At 53.4% G+C, this 18,758-nt stretch overlaps 1 protein-coding gene across 4 annotated transcripts in view; it reads left to right on the top strand.

Moving 5' to 3' along the window:
* The window catches only part of CPNE5 (copine 5), a 103,796-nt gene that overhangs the window by 60,503 nt on the left and 24,535 nt on the right, over nt 1-18,758 (top strand). For all 4 annotated transcript variants that reach the window (XM_005223321.4, NM_001205639.1, XM_059880270.1 and 1 more), the window contains 2 exons: nt 5,176-5,279; nt 9,547-9,651. In XM_005223321.4, the coding sequence (XP_005223378.1) occupies nt 5,176-5,279; nt 9,547-9,651 (209 nt within the window). The remainder of the gene's footprint in view (nt 1-5,175; nt 5,280-9,546; nt 9,652-18,758) is intronic.

The following is an 18,758-nucleotide window of genomic DNA, read 5'->3' as shown; positions in this document are numbered from 1 at the left end:
TGGCGTAGTCAATAAAGCAGAAGTAGATGTTTTTCTGGAACTCTCTTGCTTTTTTGATGATCCAAGGGATGCTGGCAATTTGATCTCTGGTTCTACTGCCTTTTCTAAATCCCGCTTGAACATCTGGAAGTTCACGGTTCATGTACTGTTGAAGCCTGGCTTGGAGAATTTTGAGCATTACCTTGCAGCGTGTTGCTGCTGCTGCTAAGTTGCTTCAGTCGTGTCCGACTCTGTGCAACCCCATAGACAGCAGCCCACCAGGCTCCCCCATCCCTGGGATTCTCCAGGCAAGAACACTGGAGTGGGTTGCCATTTCCTTCTCCAATGCATGAAAGTGAAAAGTGTAAGTGAAGTCGCTCAGTTGTGTCCGACTCGTAGCAACCCCATGGACTGCAGCCTACCAGGCTCCTCCATCCATGGGATTTTCCAGGCAAGAGTACTGGAGTTAGATGAGTGCAATTATGCAGTAGTTTGAACATTCTATGGCATCACCTTTCTTTAGGATTGGAATGAAAACTGACCTTTCCAGTCCTGTGGCCACTGCTGAGTTTTCCAAATTTGCTGGCATATTGAGTGCAGCACTTTCACAGCATCATCTTTCAGGATTTGAAATAGCTCAACTGGAATTCCATCACCTCCACTAGCTTTGTTTGTAGAAATGCTTCCTAAGGCCCACTTGACTTCACATTTCAGGATGTCTGGCTCTAGGTGAGTGATCACACCATCGTGATTATCTGGGTCGTGAAGATCTTATTTGTATACTTCTTCTATGTATTCTTGCCACCTCTTCTTAATATTCTCTGCTTCTGTTAGGTCCATACCATTTCTGTCCTTTATTGTGCCCCTCTTTGCATGAAATGTTCACTTAGAAGGCTAAAGATGTTTCTGGGAGGGTGTGAGGGACAACCCTGAAGTCTAAGTGCCTTCATTACTGCCACTGTGTCATCTTCAGTTCAGTTCAGTCACTCAGTCGTGTCTGACTCTTTGCAGCCCCATGAACCGCAGCACACCAGGCCTTCCTGTCCATCACCAACTCCCAGAGTTTACCCAAACTCATGTCCATTGAGTCAGTGATGCCATCGAACCATCTCATCCTCTGTCGTCCCCTTCTCCTCCTGCCTTCAATCTTTCCCAGCATCAGGGTCTTTTCCAATGAGTCAGCTCTTTGCATCAAGGGGCCAAAGTATTGCAGTTTCAGCTTCAACATCAGTCCTTCCAATGAACACCCAGGACTGATCTCCTTTAGCGTGGACTGGTTGGATCTCCTTGCAGTCCAAGGGACTCTCAAGAGTCTTCTCCAACACCACAGTTCAAAAGCATCAATTCTTCGGCACTCAGGTTTCTTCGTAGTCCAACTTTCACATTCATACACGACTACTAGAAAAACCATAGCCTTGACTAGATGGACCTTTGTGGAAAAAGTAATGTCTCTACTTTTTAATATGCTGTCTAGGTTGGTCAAAACTTTCCTTCCAAGGAGTAAGCATCTTTTAATTTCATGGCTGCAATCACCATCTGCAGTGATTTTGGAGCCCCCAAAATAAAGTCAGCCACTGTTTCCACATCTGTTTGCCATGAAGTGACAGGACCAGATGCCATGATCTTAGTTTTTTGAATGTTGAGTTTTAAGCCAGCTTTTTCACTCTCCTCTTTCACTTTCATCAAGAGGCTCTTTAGTTCTTCACTTTCTGCCATAAGGGTGGTGTTATCTGCATGTCTGTGGTTATTAATATTTCTCCTGGCAATCTTGATTCCAGTTTGTGCTTCTTCCAACCCAGCGTTTCTCATGATGTACTCTGCATATAAGTTAAATAAGCAGGTGACAATATACACCCTTGACATACTCCTTTTCCTATTTGAACCAGTCTGTTGTTCCATGTCCAGTTCTAACTATTGCTTCCTGACCTGCATACAGGTTTCTCAAGAGGCAGGTCAGGTGGTCTGGCATTCCCATCTCTTTCAGAATTTTCCAGTTTATTGTGATCCACACAGTCAAAGGCTTTGGCATAGTCAATAAAGCAGAAATAGATGTTTTTCTGGAACTCTTGCTTTTTCTATGATCCAGCGGATGTTGGCAATTTGATCTCTGGTTCCTCTGCCTTTTCTAAATCCAGCTTGAACATCTGGAAGTTCACGGTTCATGTATTGCTGAAGCCTGGCTTGGAGAATTTTGATCATTACTTTACTAGCGTGTGAGATGAGTGCAATTGTGCAGTAGTTTGAGCATTCTTTGGCATTGCCTTTCTTTGAGATTGAAATGAAAACTGACCTTTTCCTGTCCTGTGGCCACTGCTGAGTTTTCCAAATTTGCTGGCATATTGAGTGCAGCACTTTCACAGCAGCATCTTTCAGGATTTGGAATAGCTCACCTGGAATTCCATCACCTCCACTAGCTTTGTTCGCAGTGATGCTTTCTAAGGCCCACTTGACCTCACATTCCAGGATGTCTGGCTCTAGGTGAGTGATCACACTATCGTGGTTATCTGGGTCGTGAAGATCTTTTTTGTACAGTTCTTCTGTGTATTCTTACCACCTCTTCTTAGTATCTTCAGCTTCTGTTAGGTCCATATCATTTCTGTCCTTTATCAAGCCCATCTTTGCATGAAATGTTTCCTTGGTATCATCTTGGATGACCTCTAAAAAGTCTCAGTTTCCTCATCTGTAAAGTGGGGAGACCAGAGGAGTTACTTCTTATATGTGTGTAAAGAGGGCTAACACAGCACCTGGCATCGAGTAAGTGCTCAAGAAGTCAGCCGTTCTCTAATCCAGGTCCGAAGTCCTCGATTTCTCAGGAAGGTCTCAGATTCCCAGAGTTTCCCAGTCCTGTCTCCTTGTCCCTCTCAGGTGCTCAATGCTGAGGCACAAAATAAAAGCTGACATTACCTGGGCACCTCTGGATGCTGGTTGCTGTGCCTGGGCACTGCCCCCAGGGGCTCCCTTCAGGGGAACCTTCAGCCCAGGCTAACTGGAGCCCAGCCCTGCCCCAAGTCAGAAGAAATCAGTGATTCTAAAGATATAGGGAAGCAGGCCTCATGAAGGGTAGTGTGCTCTGTGCTGGAAGAGGCATCACTTTGAAATCATGTTGCCTTCATACATGTTGAATTTCTGCTCTGCCAGTTGCCAGCTGTTGATCTTGGGCAGGTTACCTAGCTTCTGCAACCTCCAGCATCCTCATTTGTAAAATGAGCATTATTATGAAAAAGGATGATTCTGAGGGCTAAATATGCCAAGGCTGTAAAGCCCTGAGCCCAGGGCCGGCCTACACAGATGGTAACTAATCGCTGTTTGTGGAATGAATGAACGAATGAATAAGCTAGTGGTTGGAGCTCTGTTTGCTGCTGTCAGATGCCCTTGAGGGAAGGCTTGTGAGCTGGTAGAGGTGGGCGTGGGGCACGGACAGGGGCCACACACAGGCAGGGGCCGGGAGGGAGAGGGGAGAAATACCCAGATCATCATAACTAATGCACACACAGAACTCAGTGTGCGCCGTACACTCCTCAACGTTGTCGTCAGTTAACTCATTTCATCCTCAGACAAGCCTACGAGGTAGCCTTTCCTGTACCCCCATTTTACAGATGAGGAAACTGAGCCCAGACAGGGAGAGGAGCTAGATCACACAGCTAGTGAGGAATGGAGTGGAAGCAGGCAACCTGGCTCCAGAGACCATATTCTTAACCAACATACCGTATCCACCGTCCCAAGCTTTTTTCCTTTTTTTACAAATTTATTTATTTATGGCTGTGTTGGGTTGCTGTGGGCTTTCTCTAGTCGGGGAGAGCAGGGACTACTCTCTAGTTGCGGTGGGCAGGCTTCTCATTGCAGTGGCTTCTGCCGTTGTGGAGCATGGGCTCTAGGGAGCATGGGCGCAGTAGTTAGGCTTAGTCGCCCCATGGCATATGGGACCTTCCTGGACCAGGGATTGAACCCATATCCCCTGCATTGGCAGGTGGATTCTTAACCACTGGACGACCAGGGAAGCCCCCTGCCCCAACATTTGACCATGTCCTTTGAGCTGTGAGAGGTGGCATCTTCATCTCTGCCACCACTCTGGTCCTCGCTGGGCTGTGGGACTGATCTCCAGAGACCCTCTTCCCCACTGAGAAGAAATGGGCAACACGAGAGAGTGGGTATTTCCTGACAGGCCCGGCCCTTGAGGGCAGGCCAGGCCCCAGGGACCATCACCAGAACCCTGAGCTCTGGCCAGTTGGCAGCTGACTTGTCGGGATGCAGAGCTTTCAGGCTGAAGAGCCCACACGGGGATGGGCAAAGAGGAGGATGCAGGGGCATCTCTGCCCAGTGCCCTGTTGGCCACAGCAAGCCGAGGGGCCAGGAGCCGTGTGAGAGGAGGCGCCCAGGATCCTCATGGGGCCTGGGTACCTGCCACGTGCTCTTGGGCTGAGGGTTGGGTCGGCCAGGGCCGTTAACTCATCAGAGGAGGCAGAAACCTGGGGCTCTGTTTGGCAAACGTGTGGGGGTTGCTCCCTGCTCTGAGCTGTAGGCTCCTCAGCTGTAAGATGAGGGAGCGGGGGTCACGGTCTAGCTGTACCCACCTGAGAGTTAGATGGGTCTTGTGTGTGTCAGCGCATGTGGAAGGCATGCTTAAACTCGGGAGCCAAGCAACCCTGTGAGGGGATGAGGCGATGTGGACCGCGAGGGCTCTGGGGCTGGGTGGCCAAGCTCCGAGTGGCTCGGGTTAGTCATTTCAGCTGTGAGCCCCTCGGTACAAGAGGATGACACCATGTGTGTGAGCCTCGACTGGGGGGTGACGTGCCTGCAGCGTGCTCTCCTTCAGCCCTCACCACGGCCCTCTGCGGCGTGCGCTGTCATCAGGCCCACGTCACAGACGGGAGACTGAGGCTCCGAGAGGTCACCTCCTCGTCTGCTCACGCAGCAGCAAAGCAGCAGAGCCAGGATTCTAACTGGGGCAGCCAGCTTCACAGCCCAGCTGCTCCGCCAAACCTGCCGGGGAGGGCTGTCTGAAAACAAAATGAGACCTTCCAAAGTGTGAGCTCAGGGCCTGGCACCTTGTGCCAGGCAAACGTGAACTGCTGCTGTCATTTCTAACTGGCTTGGTGCCTGGAATCCCCAGGCCCCTGGGCTGTGTTTCCACAGGGACAGGGGTCCCCCTCCAGCCCTCTGCTGCCTCACACCCCTGTTCTCCTTCCTCCCCACTAGGACGTTGCCACAATGCAGTTCTGCGCCAACAAGCTGGACAAGAAGGATTTCTTTGGGAAGTCTGACCCCTTCTTGGTGTTCTACAGAAGCAATGAGGATGGAACGTGAGTTCTCTGGCAACACTTCCAGGGGCACGGGTTGGGGGGTGGGCTGAACGGTGATGGCTTGGGCTGGCTTGGGCCCCTGCTCTGGGTAGACGTCAAGGGGCCCCAGGAGCTCCAGAGGCTCCTGGCTGCACAGATGGGGTGGTGGGGGACAGATGGCAAGCCCTCAGTGACATTCTGAGGGTCTTAGTGATGGCGAGTGCTGGGTGTGTCAGAGATGGAAGCAAAAACAAGCGAGAACTCGGGGTCCATCTGACAGTCCACTCCTTCTTCAACATCGATCAGTCCCCATCTCTAAAGCTAGTCTTCACCCATCCACAGCCCTCTGACACCCCACGACACATGTCCTCCCACTTCTTCCTCCTCAGCATGGCAAATCTGCACCCATCTCCCCACCTGGCCCCACGCTCTGCCACAAGGTTCATTGAAATTCCCTCCCATCTTTGAAACCAACTCCCCCCTCCCCGATCTCCTTCTCTCTTCTCCTTCATCAGGAAGCCACCCACAGTATGATGGAAAGACAGATGACTCGTTAGCCAATGTAGGTCAGTGATGTACCCAGAGGGACAGATTCTAGGTTGAGGGTCTGGGGACCTGAGTCCTCTCCACCAACCGGCTGTGTGACCCCAGACAAGTGTGCCCCCTCTCTGGGCCCGTTTTCTCATCAGTGAAATGATCTGGTTGGATGAGGCGGTCTCCATGGTCTCTTTAAGCATCATAGCTCTGGGAGGCTGAGGCCACTTACGGCTAGGATTCTGCAGAATGAGGAAGCCATGGGGCCAGGGAGGTTAATTAGAGAAGCGCTGCTGGAGAGGGGAACTGGGGAGCAGGTTTTGAAGGAAAGAAAGAAAATGGGTCCATGAGGGTTGGGGGTTGGGAGGGGAGGGGAAACTCAGGGAAGAGTAACAGTCTAGAGAAACAGTGTGTGCAGAACTAGTGTGCCCTGAGCAGAGGGCAGGGAGGCCTTGCTAAGGCCCCTCGAATCTGACATTCGTATGTATGTGTGTGTTGGGGGGCAGGGCAGCAGCAGAGAGGAGGTGTTTAACTTCAACGGAAAAACGGATTTTTAAACCTGAACGCACAAAACAAGGGAAATTTTGTACGATCATTTGCATAACAAAAGGATTCTTTGTCTCACCAGAGGACTCCTAGCAGAATTTCTTTAAATAATCCTTGTTGACTTTGATTTGACTTGAGGGAGGGAGGAACAGGTCAGAGGGATGTTCTGGGCGCCCATGGAAATGTCCACGCAGCTCCCCTCCGGCGGGGCCGCGCCAGGGCTGGTCTCAGAGGGGAGGGCCGGGCCGGCAGCGGGGAGGGGCTTGGGCTCTGGAGCAGGAGATGGGTGTGTTGCAGGGTGTTAGCCCATGATTAATCTGGCAGAGCGGTGTGTAGGATGGATGGGGAGGGGGCGGGGGCTGGGAGAGACTCGTGACTGACACGGTGAGCAGGTGGGAGGTGCTGAGCCCGGCGAGCTGCGCAGTGGAGACGGGCAGGGGCGGAGGCGGGAGGGGAGGATGGGGCGAGAGGCCGGTGCTTGGCCTGGCGTGGCAGAACTGGGGTGGGGGCTGCAGCCATCCCCCTCCTCGGTAGAGGAACTGCGGGGAACCCAGAATGTTGAAAATAGCAGAGGAGTTGGTCAAATGGGGCCGGCGATGGGGGGTTATTAGAGGGCGGGTTTCCCTGGAAGCAGGGGCTGGGTCTCTCTGGGGTGGGGGGCGGGGGGTGGGGGCAACCCAGGGCAGCTGGAGAAACTGATCCAGAGGGAGTGAAATGTCACGCCTGCCATCCCAGGAGGGAAAAGGGCAGGAACCATCCACAGAGCAGCCCCTGTGCTCCCGGCCCCTCACATACCTTGTCTCCTTCAATCAGAATCATTCGACTGGGAGCAGGAATGTGGTGACGGACAGCCAGGCTTGCCAGTGGCTGCCGGTCATCAGCTATGTAACCTTAGGCGAGTGTCTGAGCTGATGGAACTTTCTGGGATGGTGGAAATGTTCTGTATCTCACTGTCCCATATGGTCGCCACCATGTATAACTGCTGAGCCCCTTGAAAGGGACTAGAGCGACTGAGAAACTGAATTTTTTTAAACTTTCATTTCAGTTAACTTAATGTGAATAGCCACGTGTGGCTAGTGGCCGCCATTCTGGGCAGTGGAACGCTACCCTCTGCGGTTCAGTTTCTTGGCGATGGGGAAAATCCTAACACTTCCTTCCCAAAGAAGCCGGGAGGATTAAATGAGTTAATTCGGGTTATTAGAGCAGGGCCTGGCGGCATTCGTTAAGGTTCTTTCGGGGAGCTGGGGGAGCGCAGTCACTCGCCTGGGGCTGCACAGCTGGAGGCAGCGGCGCTGGGACCCAAGCTCGCATCTGTCTGAGGCTGTTGGTTCTCACCGCCCACCCCCGCACCCCACCCGCGGAGCGTGTGTTGAAATGAATTGAACTGAGCTGGGAGATGACTGCGGGGACCCTTTCCACACCAGGGCCTGCCCGTGGCAAGTACATCAGGGGATCAGGGGCCTGTGGATTTAGCGATGGAAGCGGGGAGGTTGGGGAAGCATAAAGAAAGTGGTTTGAGGCCGGAGTCTGAAGCCCCTCACAGCGCTCAGGAAGAAAGACATATAGGGAGGACTTGAGGCTTCAGAGCGCAGCCGACCTGCTCAGGCAGTTTGGCCGGCCTGGGAGAGGAGCTCGAGAAGGCGGGGGTTCCAAAGAGGTGAGGAGGCTGAGAGGGTCCACAGTAGGTCTGGTGTCTGTTCAGGTGGGCAGTGAGGGCTTTTTTGAGGTGTGAACCTCCCCCGCCCCAGCCCTGCACCGCCAGTTGCTGCTCCAGAGTCTCCCTTCTGTCCACTCCCCTCATCCCGCCCCACCCCAGCCAGGCTCCTCTTCCTGCCCGACCTGCTGCCCCAGCCCGCGGGCAGCAGTGGCCCCTCCTCCCCGGTCCCCATTCCTCTCATCACCAGCTCTGGGGTGTGTGGGGAGGTCTCCCACATGAACCTCACACTCCAGCGGGTGGGCGAGAAGGAGCACAGAAGAGAAATGCTGAGCCGTGGTGACAGGAATGACATTTTGACTTGAAAATTGCCAGAGAAGAAATGGCACAGGGCTGTGTGCTTAAAGGCAGGGCCCAGGCACCTTCCCAGGTGACCTTTCCAAGCCGAGAGGTAGCTGGGGTGGGTGCTGGGGAATCTCAGGGGCACAGACCCAGCCCTAAGCTCCACTCGGGCTCCCAGCTGCCCCTCCATGGGGGCTTCCAGGGTAGGGCCCCATTAGGCATGGCGTGGGGAGTGGGCCAGGAGCTGGATGGGCACCCAGCTGGGATGAAGCCAATTCTGCTCTTTCAGTTTGCAAAGCAAGCTCGTGGATTCAGACTAGAAGAACCGAGAGGGTCTTAGAGATCATCTCAGCCAGGGGCTTTAATATCATTGGCTTGAAATGCCAGTGAGGGCTATGGAAACTCTCCTCTGAGAAATACATTTATTCGTTAGTTCATTCCAAAAAAATACTACATGAACACCTGACTATGGGCCAGGCACACTTCTGAGCGTTAGAGTTATACCAGGGAACAAAGAAGACAAAGCCTTGACATTATGGAGCTTACATTTTGGTTTCAGACTGTAAAAGAAATGAGAAAGACCAAATGTCCAATAGTGACAGATGGGATGAAAATAGCAGACTGAAAGGGACTAGGAGCTGTCAAAATCAGGGGACCAGGGGGCTGTAAATTTTAGATAATGGTGCTCTGGGCAGGTACTCATGTCACAGACATGACATTTGAGCAAAGACCTGAAGGAAGAGATCAGGTGAGCCAGGATCATGGGAATCTGGGTGAGAGTGGTCCAGGCAGCGGACAGCAAGCACGTGAAACTCAGACACCCAGTTCCATCGATGATTTCAAGGGTTCACAGATTCCTGAAGCAGCGCCCCCAGATCCTTCCATGGGTCTCGGATAAAGAAAGTCTGATAGTGGCCAAGTCCCTGGGATCACAGGTGAGGAAACAGAGGTCCAGAGGGGGACAGGCTTATTCAAGGTCCCCCAGAGAGCATCAGGGGCCAGAACCACATCTCCTGACAGTCCTGCCTGGTGCAGGAATCCTCTCTGCAGCATTTTCAAGAGATGGCTGTCTAACTTCAGCTTGGATGCTGCTAGTGACGGGCAGCTCATCACCTCACAGAGCCGTTCTCTCTACTGAGTGGCACCTGCCGAGATGGGCCCGCCAGCCCCTCTGGTGTCAGGACTGACAGCCCTCATTCTCTCCTCTGCCAGGTTCACCATCTGCCACAAGACGGAGGTCGTGAAGAACACCCTAAACCCAGTCTGGCAAACTTTCTCCATTCCCGTGAGAGCCCTCTGCAACGGGGACTATGATCGGTGAGATGAGAAACTGTCCCTCTCCCCAAGCCCAGGTGTGGGACGCACGGTCGTGTGGATGAGGGCCAGCCCATCGGTAGGAGGAGACCTCCTGGAGCTGTGTGCTGGCGGCCCTGCTCAGGGCGGGCCTGGGAGTCTCTCTGCCTCCCTGGGCAGTGTCTGCTTTTCATCTCTTCACAGCCCTTCCCTCCCCACGCCCCACCTCTTTCCTCCCAATCTGAGTTCCCATTGGTGGAAGCCCTCCCAGGCTGGGGGTGAGGGGTGGGGCTGGAAGGTACCAGGGATTTCTGGGAAGCCAGGGTGTTGGGGCACCAGGCCTGGAGCTCAGTGGCTGGTCTTTTCACTGTGCCCCAGAGGGCAGATCTAATTGCAGGCAGAGGTGGCCTGGTCCCCACCTGCCCCATTTCCTGGCTGAGGGTCTCTGGGGAGTCAGGATCCTAGGATATGCTCTGCCAGACAAGTTGCCATAAGTGGGGCTGAAGGATGCAGTGCAAAGAGCTCGTGGAGTTTTTTTTGATCCTTCAAAGCCTACTCAAAATACACATCCTCACTGAGTGCAGATTGCTGAGTGTGGATACCAGATACATATTTTCTAACCCTGGCTCTGTGATGAAAAGGCACTGTCAACCTGGGCCGACTCTGGCCTGTCTGAGCCTCAGTTTCCTTATCTGTAAACTGGATATTTAAACATCCACCTACCTTGTAGGGCTGCTTTGACGCTCACATGATACAACCTATATAATAAGGCTCTGGTTTGGAGACCTGGGTTCAATTCCTGGGTCGGGAAGCTCCCCTGGAGAAGAAAATGGCAACCCCCTCCAGTATTCTTGCCTGGAGAATCCCATGGACAGAGGAACCTGGCAGGCTAGAGTTCGTGGGATCGCAAGAGTCGGACACGACTTAGTGTTACCTTTCTTTCTTTCTTGGATAAAACGCTTCCCTGGTGGCTCAGCGGTAAAGAGTCCACCTGCCAATGCAGGAGACACAGATTTGATCCCTGGGTTGGGAAGATACCCTGGAAAAAGAAATGGCAACCCACTCCAGTATTCTTGCCAGGGAATTCTCGTGAACAGGGGAGCCTGGTGAGCTACAGTCCATGGGGTTGCAAAATAGTCAGACACGACTTGGCGACTAACAGCAACAATGCATAAAACACCATTCAGTGTTTCATCCACAAATGTTTGTTGACTCCCTGCCATGTGACAGGCACTGCGTCAGATGCTGGGGAGTCAGCAGGAAGTAGAACACACAGTCTTCACCCTTCACCCAGCCTCTGGGAGTTTACATGCTAGTGGGGGAGGCAGACATTAATCCAATAATCACACAAAGAAACGTATAATTACAAATTGTGGTAAGTGCGGCGGGTGGGGGAAAGGGGTTTGTGGGACGGAGCTGTAACACAGAATTGGTCCGTGTTTAGTCACAAGAACCCAGCCTGGTTTCCTGGTGATTGCTAGAGCTGGTGGGCGAGCTGGTAGGGGCTTCCTGGTCAGGGCTGCCCAGGTGTCCCTGAGGGAGCTGGGTCTCTGTTGGCCATTCCGACAGGGACACTCGGCGGCTGTCAGAACAGACGCCTCAGGGCACCCCAGCTGGTGGCATTGGCGTGGGTTCCCAAGTGTTTTGTTCCCAGTGGCTACTGACGGGGTGTGTGCGGTGGGTGAGGGGACAGGAGTGAGCAGATGGTTGGCCTCCAGGCACCCCTGTCTCCCTCTCTCTAAGGCTGCTGATCCAAGAGATGAAGCAGCTTCTTTTTCCTGCCTCTCGGCTGGGACAAAACCACCACAATTTATTCTGCAGGTGGTCATGGGCACCTACTGTGTGCTGGGCAGCTGTGTGGCATTCAAGGGAATGTAGCTGCATTTCCGGGCTTCCCAGGTGGCTCAGTGGTAAAGAATCCACCCGCCAAGCAGAAGAGGCAGGTTTGATCCCTTGGTCAGGGAGATTCCCCGAGAAGGAAATGGCAACACACTCCAGTATTCTTGCCTGGGAATTCCCATGGACAGAGGAGCCTGGCGGGCTACTGTCCATGGGATTGCAAAAGAGTTGGGCATGACTTAGTGACTAAAGAGCAGCGGCAGCCACATGTCCATTTTCAGGGGGATTATAGCCTGACCACAAGGAGCACACATGTGCACACATGTATTTTATTTTAGTAGTATTATTTTGGCCGCCCCGCCTGACATGTGGGATCTTAGTTCCCTGACCAGGGATCGAACCTGCTCCCTCTGCAGTGGAATCATGGAGTCTTAACCCCTGGGCCGCCTGGGAAGTCCCTGCACACATGTATTTTAGATAGCTAAATAGCTGTGCAAAATGAGGCTGGAAACAAAAAGAGGCATTTCAGTCTAACAAACTCCTGTGTCTGGCCAAGTCCTGGGCTTTCTAGGGTGGTGGGGAATTGGCGGGGTTGAAGCAATAGTGTCTAAAGGAGGCTCAGGGGAGATTGGAAGGTTGAGGAGGCGTCAGTTCCTGGGGACCAGGGCTGTAGGAAAAATGGTTGGGATAGAGAGAAAAGGAGGGGGACGTTCAAGATGGGGGATGGAAGGATGTGGCAGCTCAAGTCTCAGGGGCATCCAGCTGACCCCCCACACTCCTACATCCCAGGGTAGGCCTCCGAGGAGCCTCAGAATCCAGCCTTGTCAGGGTCAGCCAGGAGGGCAGCCTGGCTTAGAGGCCTGGGCTCACTGTTCAGCCATCAGAGGAGTTGAGGGCTGGTGAGGAGGTGCAGGTCACGAGGAACGTCCAGGTGGGCTCCCATATCCCCAGCCCATGCTGAGTCCTGGACTGGCTTCCCCCCGAGATGGCCACAGGCAGCTGGGGCCCTCCTCCAAAGCCAGGAACAGGTTGACTGTGATGTGACTGACTGTGGTGTGAATTGAGCGGTCACATGTGTCATCCTGGCCTGGTGAGCCCTAAGGTCACCTACATGCCCAACAGCCACTCAGGAGCTGCTAGAATTTAGGAGGCCCCACTGGGCGAGAGAGGGTGGGCCTTGTTCAGGAAAGCAAGGCCCCTTTCCACGCCTTCCAGGGCACCTCTTACAGCCTCACAGGGCACATTGGCTTTAATCCAGGAGGCCTGTCTTCTAAGCCAGCCAGATACCGGGCACCGTCTTGGGTGCTATGGACACAATGAGCTATCAGACCCAAGCCTCCTTCTGAGGTTGCTCCCAGGCCAGGGTGGGAGACAGACGGGTCATAATCATAACAGCAAAGGCTCCTATAACACTTTCGAGGTAATTCATGTATGTGAACTAATTTAATCCTTCCAACAACTAGTAACCTCTTCTGAAAAAAGGTACAAATACCCGCATCTCATTGGTAAAGAGACTGAGGCCCAGAGAGGTTAAGTGACTCACCCAGGGTCTTATTGCGAGTCAGTGGTCTTACTGCCAGTCAGCAGTCGTTCCAGAAGCTGGACCCCGGCAAGCTGACCCTAGAATCTGTGTTCTTAAACTCCAGTGCTCTGCTGACAAATGGTCAGGACATGGGGTGGGTGTGGTGGGATTGGAGAACAGCTCTCAGAAAGCTTTGCCCGCAGGCTGGGGCAGGTCTGCTTTGCGTCTGGAGGTCAAAGGAAGACTCCAAAGGTCTGATATCTACCTGGATGAGGGAGTGAAAGAGACAAAGAGGTTATCAGGGTTTGGAGCTTGGAGGATGAGGGAAGGTACCACTGATGGAAATGGGAAGTGTGCCAGGGAGCCAGGGTATGTGGCTATGAGACAGGGACAGTGGGGTTCTACTTAGGAGAGAGGAGAACAGGATCTGGGGTCCCCAGGAAAGGGCTGGCAGAGGTGCCCAAGGCCCCAGGGGAAAGGCACAGGTCAGGAACAGGAGGAAAAGAGGGGATGTCAGAGAGAAAAGAGGGGTCCAGAACCGGGCAGCCATAGCCAGAGGGGAAAGACAAGAAGAGGGTTCAAACAGAAGTATCAACTGCTGTTGTGAAAAAGAGGGCCAGGGGTGAGAACAAGGGGTGTGGTGAGAAAGGGTAGTTTTCTTGGAATGATGGGGGTGGAAGCCAGTTAATCTTTTTAAGATTTACTGAGTCTTTAGGACACGGGCCAAATTGTGTCCTAATTGGTTGAAATACAGTATCTTATTTTATGAATTTAAATTTCACAATAACCCTAGAAGGTGGTACTAGTGAGGTGCCCATTTCACAGATGGGGTAATGGAGGATCACAGGTTCTGTAACTTTCCTGGGCAAGGAGAAGGTGCGTTTCTCTTCCCCAGAAGTCACCTCTGGTCTGGCCCTGTGATTTGGGATTCCCCTAGTTTGGGGTCCCTCTAACTGTACTGTATTTCCAGTCCACATAAGGCCAAACCCAAGCAACCCAGCTGAGCAGAACTGGAATCAGAGGAAATCACATCCAGATCAGAATGAATCTAGCCTTCCAATAGGGGGATGAAGGCTCTTCTCTTGCCTTCTGCAGTCCCCCTGCTCTGTCCTTGAATATTCTGTGACTTGAGGATTTGTCTCTGTTCAACTAAATTCCTCTAGGCTGGGCTGCTCTCACTCACACCCTCATGGTGAATGAGTAGCTTCTAAAAGAGTGATCAGGGTGCTGAGTTTTCACCTGGAGAGATGAGAGGATTCCCAGGAGCCAGAGAAACTCTGGCCTGGACTGAACAGGTTGCTTCTCCTTTAAGCCCCACTGCACACTGAGCCCTGGGAGGGGCTAGGCACAGCACGAGGGCCTCAGTTAGGAGTGTCTTATCCCAGCTCACACAGGTACCCCCTGCACCCAGGCAGAGGAGGCAAAGCAACGCTGTACAGCCGGGCTTGCCCAGTGCCCCTGCCATCACGTCTCCTGCCTGCCTGGGCCCGTGAGGCTCGATGCTTCTCTTCTTCTCCAGAGCATCTCAGAGTAATGGGCTGACTCAGTTACTTTAGGGTGAACCCCGCAGGGCCTGTCTGCCCTGGGAACTTGTAAGCGTCAGGGAAGCATACCTTCTCTTGCCTGGGAGAGGCAGAGGTTCATTAGGAACAGACCCACAGCTCGGCTCGGAGGAGGCTACAGACAGAGGTGCTTGGTGTGCTGGGAGGGAAGCCGGGTGTCTCTGCCAGCATCCCCCATCCTGTGGGCCTGCTGAGGCTCACACACACCCCGCTCTGTCATCCCTACCCCACACATTCAGAGATGCGTGGGACACCAGCTCCCAGCCCTGCGCCCGGTGTCACTACTGACCAGCTCTGGGGAAAGCCACTCCCTTTGGAATTTTTATTTTTTAATATTTATTTATCTGGGTGCACTGGTTTTAGTTGTGGCTCACGGGATCTTCTATCTTCATTGCAGCAGGCTGGATCTTTCGTTGCAGCCTGTGGGATCTAGTTCCCTGACCAGGGATTGAACCCAGGCTTCTGCATTTGAGCACAGAGTCTTAGCCACTGAACCACCAGGGAAGTCTCTCCCTTTGGGATTTTGTAGAAGGAGGGTCTTGTTACTCTGGCCCACTTCACAAAGTTTTAGAACATCTTAGTCAGTCAACAGGTATTTAATAATATGTATATTACCTAATGGGCTTCCCTGGTGGCTCAGCAGTAAAGAATCCACCTACAATTTGGGAACCACAGGAGACATGGGTTTGATCCTTGGGTCAGGAAGATCCCCTGGAGGAGGGCACGGCATCCCACTCCAGTATTCTTGCCTGGAGAATCCTGTGGACAGAGGAAACTGGCAGGCTACAGACCACAGGGTCCCAAAGAGTCGGACACGCCTGAAGCAACTTAGCACGTATGCACACATATTACCTAATAGATGCCAGGCACTGTTCTGGAGGTTGAAGATACAGCAGTGTACAAAATGAACAAAAATCCATGGCCTTGTGGAGCTGACATTTATATGCTGAATGGGAATTGTTTGGGAGACAGGAGTTTAGAAAAAAGGCTTGAATGTTTTAGATGGAACAAACATGTGTCCGGTGCCAACTGTGTGAACAATGTAGTTGCCTTCTGATAGCAATTGTAAAGTGGGTGTGATTATCCCATTTCACAGAGGAGTAGTCTCCCGGGCTTCCCCAGTGGCTCAGTGGTAAAGAATCTGGCTGCAACACAGGAGATACAGGAGTCATGGGTTCGATCCCTGGGTCGGGAAGATCCCCTGGAGGAGGGCGTGGTGAACCACTCCAGTATTCTTGCCTGGAGAATCCCATGGACAGAGGAGCCTGGCAGGCTAGTCACACAGCCTGGGTCACACAGGATCTAGCGGGTCACACAGAGTCAGACACAACTGAAGCAACTCAGCAAGCACACAGCAGTCTCTGAGGGTGAAGCCAGCTGCCCAGGGCCACGCAGCTAAGCTCCTGGAAGAGCTGGGATTGCCACCCAGGGCTGCCTGCCCCAGAGACCACTGTGTCCCTTTTCTGCCTCACTGCCTCCCAGACGAGGTGCTCTGTGTTCTGAGCCTTTTTATGCCAAATAAGATGTTCGTTGTGTGAGGTCATTTCATTGTCCCACACCCAGGAGCCCCTTCTCCTGGGCGCTGACCCCAGAAGTCACAACCCGACATGAGCCCTGGCTGGGCCTGTGCTCAGGGATTGGGAGCCACGACGTGCAGCCCAGGAGTGGCACACGGGGTGACCTGGGGCTGCCCAGCCAGGGCTGGGTGGTGACAGAGCTGTTAGTAAGTGGTCAAAGCTGTGTCTGGCTTCTGCTACTGCCTCCCCCATCTCTGGGCACTTCCTTCTTCCCCTGTTCTGGAGGTTGCAGCATCCAAGCTCCTGTGACACCACCACCGCCACCCCCACCACCGCTCGCAGCCATCCCTGGATTCTTGGTTGCTCAGGAATCCCACCCTCAGTGGTCTCAACCTCAGCTGCAACGTCCCATCCCCTGAGGAGCTTTTAACAATTCCCTGCACAGGCTGCACCCCCCAGGCCAACTGATTCTGAATCTCTGGGGTGAGGCCTCAACCATCAGGATTGCTAAAGCTCCCCTATGGGATCCGATGTGTAACCAAGTTTGAAAAACGGTCATTTCATCTAGAGAGGTTAGAGGCTCTGGCAGCACATTATAATCAGCCAGGGGACTTGTAAAAACTACCCGTGCCTGAGTCCTTTCCATACCAATCAAACTTGCCTTCTGGTGGTGGGATTTTTAAAAAACCTCCCCAGTGATTTTTTTTTTTTTGGATCTCCAAGGCTGTGGCTATGAGCGGGGTCCTTCCACAGCCTCTGAGCATGGAGCTGTCCCTGATCTGGTCACCTGAGGGACTAGTGTTGGTGATCCAAGGGGAGGGACTTCTTGATGGGGTCCCTGAAGGTCCCCTGCAGAGCTGGAGGGGGAGGCTCTGGGGAAGGACTGGGAGACACTGGGGAACAGGGTCCTGGCTCAGATCCTCACCAGTTGTGTGACCCTGGACAAGTCACTGGGTGCCCTTAGGGCTCAGTTTCCCCAACTGAAAACCAGTGGCTGGAGGTCATGTCTCCAGAAGATGCATAGCAGCAGCGTCTGTGGAGGCTTTCAACCTAGATTCCTGGGCCCAGAACTGCCAAGAACTGGACCTGGGCGGGAGGCAGGCTCAGGTGTCCTTCATTTAAGTAAACTGCATGTGAAAAACTATCCCAAGTGTGGCCTGAATGCTAAAGTGGAGAGAAGGAGGCATTTTTATAGAGACCCAATGCACGCCAGGCGCCTTTACCAACCTCTCTCCACAGCTGTGCTGTATGGCCCTTAATTGTTGTTGTCATTGAGTCGCTAAGTCCTGCCTGACTCTTGCAACCCCATGGACTGTAGCCCGCCAGGCTCCTCCATCCATGGGATTTCCCAGGCAAGAATACTGGAGTGGGTTGCCATTTCCTTCTCCAGGGGATCTTCCTCACCCAGGAATCGAACATGCATCTCCTGCTTGGCAGGTGGATTCTTTACCACTGAGCCACCCGAGAAGCCCCAGGGCCCCTCACTATGCCTCCTTTAAAATGATTTCGTGGCTTAGTGAGGTTAAATGACGTCTCCAGGTCCCACTGCTCAGGGCCCAGCATCCCAGTCCACACCCCAGCCACTTGCCACTCCTTCCAGACCACCAGCCCACCTTCAGAGGCCTAGGTGTTTTTTTTCCTTCCCATAATAATTCACCTCAGAGAGACGTAGTGTTTTGTTTCTTCACAGGAATTCAAAGGATTTCTCTACTTGGTGGGCTTCTGTGCCTGCCCCATTTCACGTTTTGGTAACAAAAAATCCAGTTGCTGCCCAACCTCTGGGGCATCCCTCCATTTCCAGAACAGTTTCTATGCCAATTTGGGAGAATCCACACCCACCCCCAGGCCCCATGGAGGCTCATCTGAAGGCAGACAGCGCCTCCTTCTGGGAGCTCCAGGACCCCAAGGCCGGGTCCATGTAGCCCCGAGGAGCTGGTCTGCGGCCACGGGCGGGATAATGAGATATTCATAGAACACCGGCCCAGGCAGCCGCCTCTGCCTGCCCCATTTAGAACTGAAGGCTGGAGACCTCGGCGTCCCCCATGCCTCTCCCACCTCCCCAGACCCTGACCCTGCAGAGGGACCCAGGCGTCTGCCCCGTCCCTGTGCATCCCTGGAGGACGGCTGGCACCAAGGGTTAACCTGCAGCCCTCCACCACCCTCCTCTGCCTCTGGTCTGCTAGCCTGCTGCCATGGAAACGGGCTAAAAATAAAACGGGCTCCCAAAGCCCAGCACGGAGCTCAGGAGTCAAAACAAACTAATTAAAGCAGCCAGGCTAAAATGTGAAGATAATTACGCCCTCACTCGGGAGCCAGTCTGGCATGGAAAAAATCCGAGGGCCATCCCCAAGTCACGGCCCCTGAGCCCACCCCTGACGGGTGGGGTCGGGGGGCTCCCCACCACTCAGACTCCTCGGACCCCGGGGTCCCACCACACAGTCTTGTGACTCTGCCCCAGGAGAGCCCACCCTGCTTAGGCCTTGGATCTAGGGAACACCACATTTCCCCTACGACAGTCCCACCCCGATAGACTCAGAATATGGCTTCATGCTGAGACCTATGCTCCCTTTGGGGTGGCCAAGGAGAAGGCGGAGTGAACTAGAGTCTGAGGTTGCTTCTCTACATCTGGCCTGAAATTCAGGGAAGTCTCTATGCAGTTTTGGGGCTGCCTGGGTCCCTGAGACCTGAGGC

This window comes from Bos taurus, chromosome 23, assembly GCF_002263795.3.
Source record: "Bos taurus isolate L1 Dominette 01449 registration number 42190680 breed Hereford chromosome 23, ARS-UCD2.0, whole genome shotgun sequence".
Classification (NCBI taxonomy): domain Eukaryota; kingdom Metazoa; phylum Chordata; class Mammalia; order Artiodactyla; family Bovidae; genus Bos; species Bos taurus.
Note: the sequence above shows the minus strand (reverse complement) of the source record. Positions and strands in the feature narration are given on the sequence as shown.